This window comes from Myxocyprinus asiaticus, chromosome 6 (assembly GCF_019703515.2).
Source record: "Myxocyprinus asiaticus isolate MX2 ecotype Aquarium Trade chromosome 6, UBuf_Myxa_2, whole genome shotgun sequence".
Lineage (NCBI taxonomy): Eukaryota > Metazoa > Chordata > Actinopteri > Cypriniformes > Catostomidae > Myxocyprinus > Myxocyprinus asiaticus.
The window spans coordinates 42636384-42650853 of NC_059349.1; the positions used below are offsets into that span (position 1 = coordinate 42636384).

The window sequence follows — 14470 nt, forward strand, 5'->3', positions numbered from 1 at the left end:
GCGATATATAAACGTGTTTTCCCTGGCCACCTGCCCCTTTCAGAGTGGGTCTGAGGGAAGGATTAGAGGGTTGTAGAGATGCTCAAGGCCTCTTTAAATCACAGTAGCACTGAGGTCACAACTGTTCATTGCACCTCATCACACAGCGGCAGTAGCACGCACTCCATTCTCTGTCTCTTCCAAACAATCTTATTCCTTCAACTTGTTTCTCTCTCTCTGCTTCCTGCTCTTCTTCACTTTTCACTATCCATTCCATTTGTCAAGTCTTTTTTCTGACTGCATGGCTTCCTGATATTAAACAGTAGGGATGCATAATATATTGGTTACCATACATTATGCTAATATTAGTGTATTGTTAAATATTAGCATAAATATTAGCAGTTTGACACGTTTTTGTAATTTTGCATTATAAAACGTGCTTAAGAGGAATAAATACGAACGCTCCACAGGAAGAAAACAGATTTGCGCAAGTTTCATGAGATTTGTGAATTTAATCGGTTTAAACAAAATATACGCATATTTACAGATGGTATACGATGATAGTTTTATTGATATTTGCCTTTTTATCATTAAGTTGCAGCTTAAGAAACTAATCAGCCAAACGGGAAAATTTAAAAATACCAAATATCGGCCGATTTATCAGTCACTGAGATATATTGGTCGTATTATGTTACATTTTTGTTCAAGTGATCTATTTTCTATTATCAATTATTGTCTGATTTCATTTGAAGCATGTAAAAATCAAGATGAAAATGAAAAAACCCAAACACACACACACACACGCGCGCACGCGCGCACACGCACACACGCACACACGCACACACGCACACACGCACACACGCACACACACACACACACACACACACACACACACACACACGCCAGAACACCTCACACCTCCTTTCTCTCCCCCTCAGTGCTGGTCTGATATAAATAGCACTCTCCTCTGCTTCTCCAAAAACCTGCTGCACACTTCTCTGTATCCTCCCTCTCTCCTCTCAAACCTTTCCCCTATATTCCTCTCCCAACCCCTTCCTGTATATCCCCCTCCTTCCCTCCTGAACAGCAGAGATTCCAGACAGCAGCAGCGATAGAGAGCGTCTCCTCCCTCCGCTCTGCTTTATCGCTAACACTGCCAAATGCCAGGCCTGTCCATCACTGAGCAAACAGTCCACCACTGAATCATGGGAAGGGCCAAGGATGTGTACGAGCATGTTTGATTATGAGGCTGTGTGTCTGTGCTTGTGCGCGTCTATGTGAACGAGATGTTTCTTGTAAACGGACACAAAGCACAAAGCTTTGTAAAACACAAAGATATAAGGGTGAAAGCTCCCTATTCCAACAAATGGGATTCTCAACTCATCTCAGCACAATTCTTTACAATAAATGCATAGCTGGTCACCAGCACATGTTGTGTTATGGGTGCTGGTGCTCAGCATGGGATTCTTTTGTGCTGGTGTTTATACCAGTCTTAATGACTACCTTAACCACCAAGTTTCCATGGTCAAACAGCTTAACCAGAAAATGCTGGTCAAACTTCACCAGCTAACTTTTGCTGGAGAAATGCTGGTCCACCAGCTAGACTACGACTCCCCGGCTGGAATAAAAACAGCTTCAACCCATCTAAGGCATTCAACTGTTCTCCCAGCCCTACCAATCTGGTTAGACTGGTCTGGTTTGCTGGTTTTAGAGGGGTTTTGGGCACTTGCCTGCTGATTAGGCAGGGAGACCAGCTGGCCAACCAGTTAAATCAGCTTAACCAGACTGGAAGATCAGCTCAAATCAGCTACGATGAGCAAACACCTTAAGATGGTTTGAGATGGGGGTACTGTCTAGCTGGGACCAGAACAGAAATTAATGCTGGTCTAAACTGGTCTTTCCACAAGATAAGCACTACTGATTAAACAAGTCCTGCATAAATGGTTAAATTCAAACATCTAGATGTTGTTTTCATAGATGTCCAATTCAACACGGCATCAGTGTTTATCAATGACAGAGATATGTATATCTGGCATATACTGTATATGAACTCTCAAACGCAACATGGCCAGCAGTATGGAATGAATCAAGCTGCAAGCAGCGGGATGAAAGGATGACACAGCAAAAGAAAGAGAAAGTTTTATTGGGAAGGAAGAAAAACAATTAAATGTCTAATAGAACCAACTCATTCAGAAGCATGCAGGAGATTTCAGTGTACAGCAAGAACAAGAGTGAATATCCCATTTAATCTCTGTCTCACAGTTAAATATGTTTTATAACACAGTTAACTGATTATAAGTCAGCATCAAGTCAGTGCCACAAAAATTTTCCCACTGATTCTTTATAGATCAGAACTGTAACTCTACAGTTACTTTTCATTAACACTCAAAACTCAGCAACTACGTCCCAACCTCACCGTTGGAACGTAGCAATACGAAGTGTATGTGAAAAAACTGAATTTCAGAATGATCTCACAGTTAACAGAGCTCCAGGCTGCTGTCGAGCTGCCCACATGCACAGACAGACCCACTAGCAGCCCACACAAGCACACGGACACGGAGGGAGAGAATAAATGAATGGCGCGCAGGCGGTAGAGTGTGATGAATGGGAAAAGAGAAAGGCAGATGAGAGAAAGAGCGATACAGAATGAAACCACCAGTGCTTACCTGAAAGAAGCCAGGGGGCATGGGTCCACCGGGCATGCCGTCGTTGGGGGGCATGTTGCCCATTACAGGGCTGGGGGCTGCTGCTGCACTCTAGGAAACAAAAGAGCACAAATTTAGATTCAGTTAGTAAAGACAGGGTTCAACAATGATATATTAGCATAATATTAGTAATAGAAATAACATGATACTGATCGGATGTATCATATTTTGCTAGTAGAATACAACAAGCATATTTGTTTTACTCGCCAACTATAACGATTATTTGTATATGAAAACCCTCTGATGCACACAGGATGAGTTCTTGCACTCAAAAACAGCAAGGAGCACAATGGAATGGAATGGAATGCGTTTTCACCTTCATCTTGCATGTGTGTACACTGGATGTGTCCGTCACATTGTGTCAAAAATGAATGGATGCCCAGTTATATTTCTGATGCATAACAGAGCTACTCCAGCCACTTTATAAACCCATCTGTCTTAAATAAAATAATTGTACTTGTTTTTGTATTTGTTTTGCAGTGAATTTTATTTGTTATATATTTCAATAACTTCTAACTGTTACCTCAAGCCATTGCGGTGAGTTGCATCTCATCAATGGACGCATCCCGTTGACGAGATGGTGTAAGTCATGTACAGATGTGGCCAAATGTTTTATGCACATTTTGGCTTATTACTTTACGAAACATTGATAGATATGAAAACAACATGTGATGGTAAGTGATGGCAGGCCTATGGACCATACACGGACTGTCTAAAGCACATTGCAACATGGTGATCAGTCAACTCTAATACAACCCTTCAACACTAATACTACATTAATGCAATACTGTATAGTCAATGACTTTGATCGGCCAATCTACACACCATTATCCTGTCAAGTCATAGTTAAGGGTAACCTCAGCCTTAGATGGAACGTCCGTGGATCTAAAGTATTCTGCACACAAAAATGGCTTCTAAACAATATTAATAAGTCAGGGTGCACAGGTTTTTACATCTTTGAAAGTTATCAAAGAGTTTTGTTTGAGACATTTAGTAGCAAGTAAAAAAGATATCCTCGATTACATAAACAAACCGCGTTTGTTCACCTTACATGTCGGTCAAACAATCTCTTCCTGTCTAAGTTGGCAAAGTTTTTAAACAGAATAAGCAGCAATGTGGACCAAACTTAATGTCGAAAGTCAAATATCAGGCTATGTGAGACAAGTCAAAGTTTAAACATGATGAAAGAGGAGAAGACACTATGCTAAGCTAATAGGCTAAATAAGCTTGTGAGCTTACTGGAGAAAAAGAAAAGTTTCATTTAACCATTTATTTATCCAGTTTAATAATATGATATGTGACATATACCTGCAAGTTAAAAGTTATTATTTACCATATTTACATAGTTAAGACAACATGAATCATACAGCAATAGAGCGCAAAAGTCTGGTTCTGGAAGTAAATATCCCATACATTTTTTGCACAGACGAATTGATTTTGATGGTGTATGCTCCGGTTAAAGCCATCAGTCCCCGTTATTTTAACTTCATCGTTTAAAAACTGCATTTAATAGCGGAATTCCTGATGAACAACTACACTTCCTGTGGTCCAGCAGTGGAAGATCCATCAGTCAGAGAACCACGGCCAAGCAAGCCTGCGAAATAAGCCCGGATGAGATCGCCCACTTCCATGTTGCACATTGAATGACTGAATACAGTCGGTCTTCCTTTACCGTCAAACTACTTATTTATTTGTATATATCAGAATACTTTGTAATAAACATATATTATATTTCTTTTTATACTTATAATCAACATCCTAACATCAATAGTTTTACATGTTTCCATTGGATTTTATCCGATTACGTCATTAGCATTGCTTCACGGGATTGTAGTTCGTGCCCTTGTGAAAGATAAGTACACAGTGTTGTACCTTTGTCTTTTCATTAAATTTTCAAATACTATTTTGCTTCAAATCAACATTTGTAATGTTGTGATTCACCTCGGAGTTGGTTGGTTTGGTTCATGGTTCAGATCTCTTTTATGAAGGATTTTATGAAAAGTCTATGGGAATAATGAATGGGAAAAATACTTCCAGAACCGGCACCGCTGAAAAAGTAGGTGGGCACTGTTGCGCTCTATTGCATAAGAATTTAAACGTTCTTTCAGCCAATAGAATCGCTTTGCGATCCAAGAGGGACGTTACTTGGGGTGGCCGTGTCATGTAGTGGATTTTCCTTGTTGTCTTGCAGACAGATAGTGCAGAACAAAAAACAAGTCTTACAAGACAACTACATTAATATGTCAAGCAGACACAGGCGATAAATACAGTGCTGACCACCAAGGTGAACACGTTACAGTTGGTGTATTTATGGTAAATAACACCATTAAAGCTTTTAGCTGCCTCACCAAACAGCTCTTAAACAGTCCACAATAAGTATCAGCTTGTACTATATCACGCTTAGTAAACCCACACATTCAATATAGAGAGTGTTAACACAAGATGTTTATTTGCATCTGGAAAACTAGGCCTACACCACAGCACGCCTCTTATGTATCTGTGTACACACTTCCCCTCGTAAAGGAGCATAAAACAAGCAAACGGATCGAGAGGAGCCTCAAGTGGAATCTCCTGAGCTAGTGGAACACTTAAGAGAGTCTGGGGCCCCTTTTCTCCACTGGCCCCATTCACTGCTCACTCTCTACTCAAACCTCTTTTACAGTCTGCTGCTGTGGGCCTGTGTGTTTGCCATAGAGTCAGAGAGATAGAGAAACAATGAAGGAGTGAGAAAGAACAGAAAATGGGAGAGAGAAAAAGAAAAAGAGGAAGCAGATTGTGTGTGCCTCTTAGTGTGCCATGAGTGATGCAAAAAAAAGAGAAAAGTACAATGAATGGCGACTAAAGCTGCCACTAACTAACATTCAGCCTTACATCTTTTACACCTTAGTGTTTTTCATTTTTGGGGAACTTTCATTTTAAGAAAGAAAGAGTGGGGGTAATTTTCTGTAAATTACATTGTATATTTAGCCTTTTCTTCTTAATGTATACATGTTGTTTTATTGTTGTTTCATGCTGTATGAACCTAAGCTGTAAAATGCTTTGTCAATACAAATGTGCCAATATTTATAATGCCAATAAAGCATGTTAAAACTAAAAAGAGAGAGAATGAGGGAGTTCAATGGGACAGAATGTGGTAGAGGAAAAGAAAGTGAAATGGTGAAAAGACAAGTGAGACAGCAAGAAACAATCAGTGAGAAAGAGAGAGCAAGAGCTGGCAGTGGCCTCCCACACCCCCTCCCCCTGTTGAAACTCAAACCTCACTACAGCCGCTGTACAAACAGCCACGCCACCCCTGACCTCACGCACACACACACAGACTCGCCTAACAGACTTCACCCACATTCACAAACTCACACAATCTCTCTCTCTTTCACCCTCTCTCTCACACACACATGACCCTTGGGGTCAGGGGGCGGAGCTTAATGAGTGTCACTCCTTGCAGCCTATCAACTTCACAAACAACAGAGTGAGGTCCGAAATCGCATACTGTCAGAGTATGTACTGCTTCTTGGCCGGTAAAACAGTACATTCTTTAGGCATGCACGTGAGTAGCATCAATAAATTCCAGCCATGCCTCATCCAGGAATGTGGGCATTGTCACGTGACCCAAATATATGATGCAAAAACAACAACTACAAAAATAATTAACTCTGGTTTTGTTAAACATGCACAATTTAAGCATAAGGAATAACTTTCTGCCTTTTCAGTTCTATGATGTTTTTTTCTAAAACCTAGCATTTTGAACGTGACGTTTCTTCAGCTACCGTGAGATTATGGGATAGTAAAGTGTCCAGTCATCTTCAGAATTTTGCAGTTAGTAGGTCATCCAGATATTTTTTGCTTAATCAGAGTAGTATGTCCAAAAGTGACTTAATCTGCGGGATCAGTTTAAATTTCTCTTGCATAGTTTGCTTCACTTTTGTCCCGTACAGCATGTTATACAAGCGACTCTGACCACACTGAGAAATGCCAGTTTCAGAGTTTTCGCTTATACAGACGACCTGCTACTTCATTAATTTAACTGCAGGAAATGATAGGAATGCACACATAAATAACTAAAACTTACTGCTTCAAGGATCTAAAGCATCAATGCAATATTGTGAGAAAAAGAATCACAATATATTAACGTATGATTGGATCGGCACACTTAAAGAGGCAAGAAAGTAGCAAGAAGTAGACTTTGGTAATAATTACATATTACACAACTAAAACAATAATCAGTAATGTAATCTTTTCAACTTTAGAAAACACTTAAAGTAATTTAATCTGATTACTTTTAGATTACTTATTGCAAGCATGCAATCATGTTATCCATAAAAAGTAACTGTATTCTGATTACACACATTTTAAAATGTCATGTTACATAATTACACGCACTTGATACTTCGATACATAACTGTTTTGTAATACGTGTACATCATCCTCAAAACTGATAATAAACACACATACACACACTGTGAGGTTGACAGCTAGTACTGATCCAGTATGATCCAATACTTGGAGGAGATGGGTGTCTGTGAATAGGATCTGGTTCCCTGTTGCACTCAAAGATCTGAGTCCGCAGGGCTTATAGAGTTGTTATACAGCATCACTGACCGTGCCGCACACAAACACATACACACACACACACGCGCATACACACACACACACACAGTCCCCCACACCAATCCAGCCAATCCCAGCTAACACAGCAGTGCAGGGGGCGTGTGGTGAACCGTAACCCAGGGCGACCAGAGAGTATTAGCGCTTGGGCTCCAGTGCTCTTTTACGAGAGAGAGAGAGAGAGAGAGAGAGAGAGAGAGAGAGAGAGAGAGACTGTAGTGGCTAGATATGGCTTCACACACACACTTAAACACACACAAAGCACTTTGCACACGGTGGACAGAGGGAAGGGACACCAAAACTGCAGTGTGTGTGTCTGTGTGTGTCCTGCGAGTAAGATGCCGCCCCGTTCAGGTGCATAAAGAGGGAGTGAGGAAGAGAAAGAGGCTTCCTTCACCTAGTTGCCATGACAACTCCGACCTCAGCTCTCCCTCTCCAGTGCCATTAAAACCCTCAAGCAGTCAATCATCCGCCAGTAGGGAGAGTGTGTATGTGTGTGTGTGTGTGTGTGTGTGTGTATGTGTGAGAGAGAGAGAGAGAGATGGGAGGGCCCAAGCTTTTCAGCGCGTCTCGTTTCACGCCGATTACTGCCATCATCTCATCAACCCATTAAACAGCAGCTCATTTCAATATATACACCTCTACACCAGCCACTAAATAACAGTACTCATGCAAACATAAACACACATACAATGATCCCTCGGGTTTTATGCGTCAATGTGGTACTCAGTACCCGCTGCACAAGTAAACAAACACTCGAGCATGCATGCATAAACACTTGGATTTTACGTCTTAACATAAAATGTGAAATAATTTCAATACCCAGTGCACATAGCTCAAGAAAACACAGACATATGGCCCTTATGAAAAAAAATGTGCTGGTACAATGGTACACTGATGGTATGAGATGGTAATTCCATGATATTTTGATACTCTATGGTTACTATATTCCTACCAGAGTTCTTTAAAACAAATACCATTTTAGGGTCCAAAGCCCATGATGTTAACATTAGGGCTGTAATACCAGTGCTGCATTGGCAATATCTAAGCAGTAAGTTTATTTATTGTTTTTTTAAATTGTAAATTGTATTTATGCCACCTCTGTGAAAAGTCATAACATTTCTTATAATTTGGCAACAGACTGCTGAGGCCAGTAAATACAATAATAATTAAATTATTTTCCCCACATATGTTTTCCTCAAAAGTAGTCTACTAAAGAGTAGAGCAAGGAGCCTTGAGGGCCACAAATTTTGTTTAAATATTTTTTATTAAAACATATTTGTATTACTTTTTTATATAAATGAGGTGAGCAGACTATGCTATATGCTATTTAATACATCATGGACACATGTAACTACCAAAAGTAAAATAAAACATTATATATAGATATATAGCAAAATTCTTGTAAAAGTGTGGTTCTTTAAAAATAAAATAAAAACTGTGATATACTATTATTATAATGATCATATATAGGCCAATATATTTTTTGTTTGTTTTAAAAGATCCAAACTTTTACAAGTAGGCCATATACTGCAGCAGAATACACCACTCTAAAAAATGACAATGTACATTTAAAATGTACATTTTGAGAAATATCAACATTTTTTGCCATATTTAGAAAGATGACGATCTGTTCTGTTGTCACTGTCAAAGACTATCATGACACACTGGCCACCTAGTCAACACACACATGCAACGCAATGCAACACACACACATATACACACACACACACACACACACACACAAACCAGAGATACAGTGCCCTCAAAACAAGACATTTATATCCAAAACTAGCTCCAAAAGCGCATCAATGAGACATCATAATCTATTACTCTCTTATCAGAGTTATCTTAGGTAAATCACTCAAAATTAAACATTTTGGGAGATGTCTCAACTCAACTTTTTTCCCCTGTTATTACTGTTCGTGACAAGCATATACAGTTGAAGTTAGAAGTTTACATACACTTAGGTTGAAGTCATTAAAACAAATTTTTTAACCACTCCACAGATTTCATAATAGCAAACTATAGTTTTGGACATCTACTTTGTGCATGACACGAGTAATTTTTCCAACAATTGTTTACAGACAGATTTTTTCACATTTAATTGACCATATTACAATTCCAGTGGGTCATAAGTTTACATACCCTAAGTTAACTGTGCCTTTAAGCAGCTTGGAAAATCCCAGAAAATTATGTCAAGCCTTTAGACGATTAGCTTCTGATAGGAGGTGTACTGAATTGGAGGTGTACCTGTGGATGTAATTTAAGGCCTACCTTCAAACTCAGTGCCTGAGTTTGCTTGACATCATGGGAAAATCAAAAGAAATCAGCCAAGACCTCAGAAAAAAATTGTGGACCTCCACAAGTCTGGTTCATCCTTGGGAACAATTTCCAAATGCCTGAAGGTACCACATTCATCTGTACAAGCAAGAGTACGCAAGTATAAACACCATGGGACCCCTGCAGCCATCATACCGCTCAGGAAGGAGATGCATTCTGTCTCCTAGAGATGAACGTAGATTGTTGCAAAAAGTGCAAATCAATCCCAGAACAACAGCAAAGTATCTTGTGAAGATGCTGGAGGAAACAGGTAGACAAGTATCTGTGTCCACAGTAAAATGAGTCCTATATCGACTTAACCTGGAATGCTGCTCAGAAAGGAAGAAACCACTGCTTCAAAATCACTATAAATACATAGGGACAAAGATCTTACTTTTTTGAGAAATGTCCTCTGGTCTGATGAAACAAACATTTTACTGTTTGGCCATAATGATTGTTATGTTTGGAGGAAAAAGTGTGAGGCTTGCAAGCCGAAGAACACCATCCCAACCGTGAAGCATAGGGGATGGCAGCATCATGTTGTGGAGGTGTTTTGCTGCAGGAGGGACTGGTGCACTTCACAAAATAGGTGGCATCATGAGGACGGACAATTATGTGGATATATTGAAGCAACATCTTAAGACATCAACCAGGAATTTAAAGCTCGGTCGCAAATGGGTCTTCCAAATGGACAATGACCCCACGCATACCTCCAAATTTGTGGCAAAATGGCTTAAGGACAACAAAGTCAAGGTATTGGAGTGGCTTTCACAAAACCCTGACCTCAGTCCAATAGAAAATTTGTGGGCAGAACTGAAAAAGCGTGTGTGAGCAAGGAGGCCTACAAACCTGACTCAGTTACACCGGTTCTGTATGGAGGAATGGGCCAAAATTCCAGCAACTTATTGTGAGAAGCTTGTGGAAGGCTACCCAAAATGTTTGACCCAAGTTAAACAATTTAAAGGCAATGCTACCAAATACAAACAAAGTGTATGTAAACTTCTGACCCACTGGGAATGTGATGAAAGAAATAAAAGCTGAAATTCTGACATTTCACATTCTTAAAATAGTGATCCTAACTGACTGAATTTTTTCAGAGTTTAAATTTATGTAAATTTATGTATGTAAACTTCTGACTTCAACTGTATCTCTGTTGAGTTCATTTGTCACCCGACACTCTGTTGATTCATGCTATGGCAGCGACGAGCAGGTGTGGAAGAGAGACTCAGCGTGTGCATGTTTAAAGTGACTGAGAGCGCGCACAAACTGGTATCAATGCGCGTGTGCAGACGGACCCTACACTCATGTTAGTGGCTTACAATCAGATTTATATTTGCGGATTTGTAGTTTAATTCAATATCTTTATCCGTTTGCCGTTTCTTTTCTTCTATAACATTTTATCAACACTGAGAATTACTGTAAATGATCAAGAAAATAGATACCTCAAAATTCATACACATTCAATAAATTTATGTGATGACAACATCACAGGGCCACAAAAAGTTGGTTTGCAGGCCGGATACAGCCCACGGACGCCTGTTGAGTACCATGGGAGTAGAGTATTCGTAGTTTTTCTACGTACTGGTTCGTCTTACGTGCAGTCGAGCATTCAGCCTTCCAAAGTACATTATTTTGACCAAGAGTCCATATGGACGCATTCAACGCATGCACATTGCAACTGCTTTGTGATACTTTTTAGCACAGTCAACACCAGGCGCATGTCCAAACCACGCGCAAAGACGTAAAATGATGCAAATTTCATCATCAGCGCAATATGCACGGACTGTCCACGTGCAGCCCAGTTTGTCCAGACACTAGGACTAATTTGTAGAAAACCAAAGTATACTTTGGCCTTAAAAGTATACTTAATCGAAAAGATAAGGAACCATAATTTTTAAGATGAATCTGAATAGGAACCAGAATAGTTAATTTCTTTATAACTTCCATTCCTAATAGCTAGCACCTATGTACCAAAGTCCACTTTTCAGCAAATCAGGAAAGACTGAGCGAACATGAAGTCATGTAGTTAATATACATTAGCCTAAATTTTGTAAACTTTTCAGACTGTTCCTCTGCCCCTAAATAACATGGTACCATGATATCAAAAAAAAAAAAAAAAAGATAATTGACCACTCTGTCAGGTCTTATGTGGTAGAATGACATGCTATGATTTGGTGAGTCAGGTTACTTTGTAAAATGGTTCCTACATCACCGACCTTGACTCAGAAAGATGCAACTCTTAAGACACTAGCTTCATAAAAAGATCACTAAGTCTGCTGCTCTCATTCATTTACATCTCAAGCTGAAGTTATCAGTCATTTACAACTTCAAATTTCTAATGTAATCGAGCCAAGTACAGAGCCCTGTGGTACCCTGAATGACTGCCTCCTGTAAATACACACTTCAGTGAGAACAGATCTCTGATGGGCTGTGCAAGTTGTTAAAAATGATTCAGCAGGCAGAGGGCAAAGCAGGAGACAAAACCTGGACCCTTCAGCTCTGTACAGCGTCCTTAACATTTCCACATTTCCAACTCTCTCCTGTTGGCATTCTCTATGGTGGCTTCCATATACCAACTCCTCTCTCATTCATGTTTCTCTCATAACTTTTGCTTCACTTGCATCCTGCTCTATCTCTCTGTACACTCCTGTGTAGCTGGAGTTGAGTCTATAAAGATTAGCTGAAGAGACCTGCATGCATAATCAAGCTGCTGGCAAACAAAAAGGTGCCATTAACAAAATGGGAGAAGAGTTGTGCGTGTGTGAGATGGTGTGACGTAAAGTGGACCGTGGGGTGAGGCTAGTCCTGGACCACACCTCAAAAACCCCTCCTGGGCCTCTGATAAGCTCTGGTCTAAATGGGTCTTCAGTGCTGAAGAGCAGCCTTTATCTGAATATACAGTAAATTGCAGTTCCCTGCCTACCCTCTTTAGGGTTTGTTTTGGTTAGAAGTCATATGTGTAGCACCATGACAGGAAGATAAATAACAAATTAAAGACAAATCACCTATAGTAAGAGAAGGGGGAGGTAATTAATGTGCAACACAGAAGAGAAGTAAATTAAAGTTCGAAATAACAGCGGAGAATGCCCCTATGCATATCATGTGTAGGATCGGAGTAGCCAAGCAGAAGGAAGTTAAGAAGAATTAAAACAGAATTTCACCAAGATGGCCTAAAGCACCGGAAAATCCTCAGAGCCATAAAACTAAGCTGACAAAATGGGTCCCTAAAGTCTGGCATGGCCCACCTAAATGAGATGAACCACATCTGGCCAATAAAACAAACAAAAGAGATCTGTAGACCACAAAGACCTCTACTCATCCATGTTATATATCAGGGAATACACCCATGACATGACCAGCTAACCACCTCAGCAAAAAGACCCTAGGGCAGAGGTTATGGGCAATAAAAGACACAGAGCTAAAGACCCTTGTGTTTGCATGATTCTAATACTAAGACATCTCATCTTAATCCAGGAACATTTCACACAAAGTCACAGTATTTCGCTGAGTTAACCCTATAAAATGCACAGAATGGAGTTTGGACCAAAATGTGCACAATGTCTAGCCTTGCTAGATAATTCTGAAAATGACGTTATGACCAGTGATCACTTTTATAACTGTCAAATTAATGATTATATCCTGATGATCCTTTTAAAACATAAGTAGTGATTTGTAATCACTTATAACTAACAAAGCGATTATTATAATCTTTTATCTTGTGTTATTCATGTAATTTTTACTAAGAATGTTAACCATTCAGGATAAAACACCTCATGTTTACTATCGTTGAGATTATATCTGCATTTCTGGAATGTTTAAGTTAATTAATTTTTTATGTATTCAGTTGTATCCAAGATATAAAATGTATGGTTAAAACATGTACTATTTTGAGCGGGAATTTTTAAGAATCCTTTACACAAAGGATTGTAAATAAACTTTGAAAAGGACAGAAAAGTTGACCATGTGACTCTGAAAAGTTGCCTCTGATTGGCTTAGAGCCTCTTTGGGCTGTGAACAAATTGAATGGGTTAAAAGGCAAGCCCGCAGCAACCCCCTCGAGTTCTTTCCTTTGGCTTCTCCATGCTCCACTTCCTCTTCAGCTCCACGCTCTAGCCCTCGTGGCTTGTAGCCTCTTGTCCCTCAAGTTCCATGCAATGTAGAAGTCCAGGAAGGCTCGGAGTCAAGCTCCAAGGAAGCCCTTCTCTTCTCTGCGCTACGACACACACGTGATGGTCCTCCCTGTGGAAGGCCTCGCTTCAAAGCCCTCATCATCCATCGATGCAACAGACAACAAACTATCCACGATCTTAACAGAGTCCAAACATCGACAGAACCACCCGAACTTTCTACAAGAGCCAAAGAACAATGCAACAACAATCATCAACAAGTACATCCCCAGACTTTTGCTGAAAGTGCTGGCGTATTATTTAAATACTTTGGGTAATCTGATTGCAAATCGACTCAGACTCGAAGAAGGATCAATGGTTCTTAAGGCATTGTCTACAGACTCCATAAAGTTCCTTTCTCTGTATAGATCATTTCCATCCATGTCACTCTGTTCACTTTACTCACCAACGTGTTTCATATTTTTATGTTTAGATTAGCAATAAAGTCTTGTTGTATTCAAAGATAGTTTGCCGGTGGTATCCTTTGATAAATAATCTCGTCACTTGATTTTTTCAAAGATCCGGCCCTCAAACTATACCTAAAATATGTGTGGTGATATTTTCAATAAGCCATGAGAATAATATTACTCCAATAATTGAATTAATCATAATTCCCTTATTAAAGCTAATTTCTTACAATAGAAATTGTGAGCGGATACAACGAGACTTTATATTACGATTTTAATGGTGGAGAAT

General features: G+C 39.7%; 1 protein-coding gene across 2 annotated transcripts in view; it reads right to left on the minus strand.

Annotated features, from left to right (window-relative positions):
* LOC127441923 (single-stranded DNA-binding protein 3-like) overlaps nt 1-14470 on the minus strand; it is a 140992-nt gene that overhangs the window by 26415 nt on the left and 100107 nt on the right. For both annotated transcript variants that reach the window (XM_051699497.1, XM_051699496.1), the window contains exon 5: nt 2646-2735. In XM_051699497.1, the coding sequence (XP_051555457.1) occupies nt 2646-2735 (90 nt within the window). The remainder of the gene's footprint in view (nt 1-2645; nt 2736-14470) is intronic.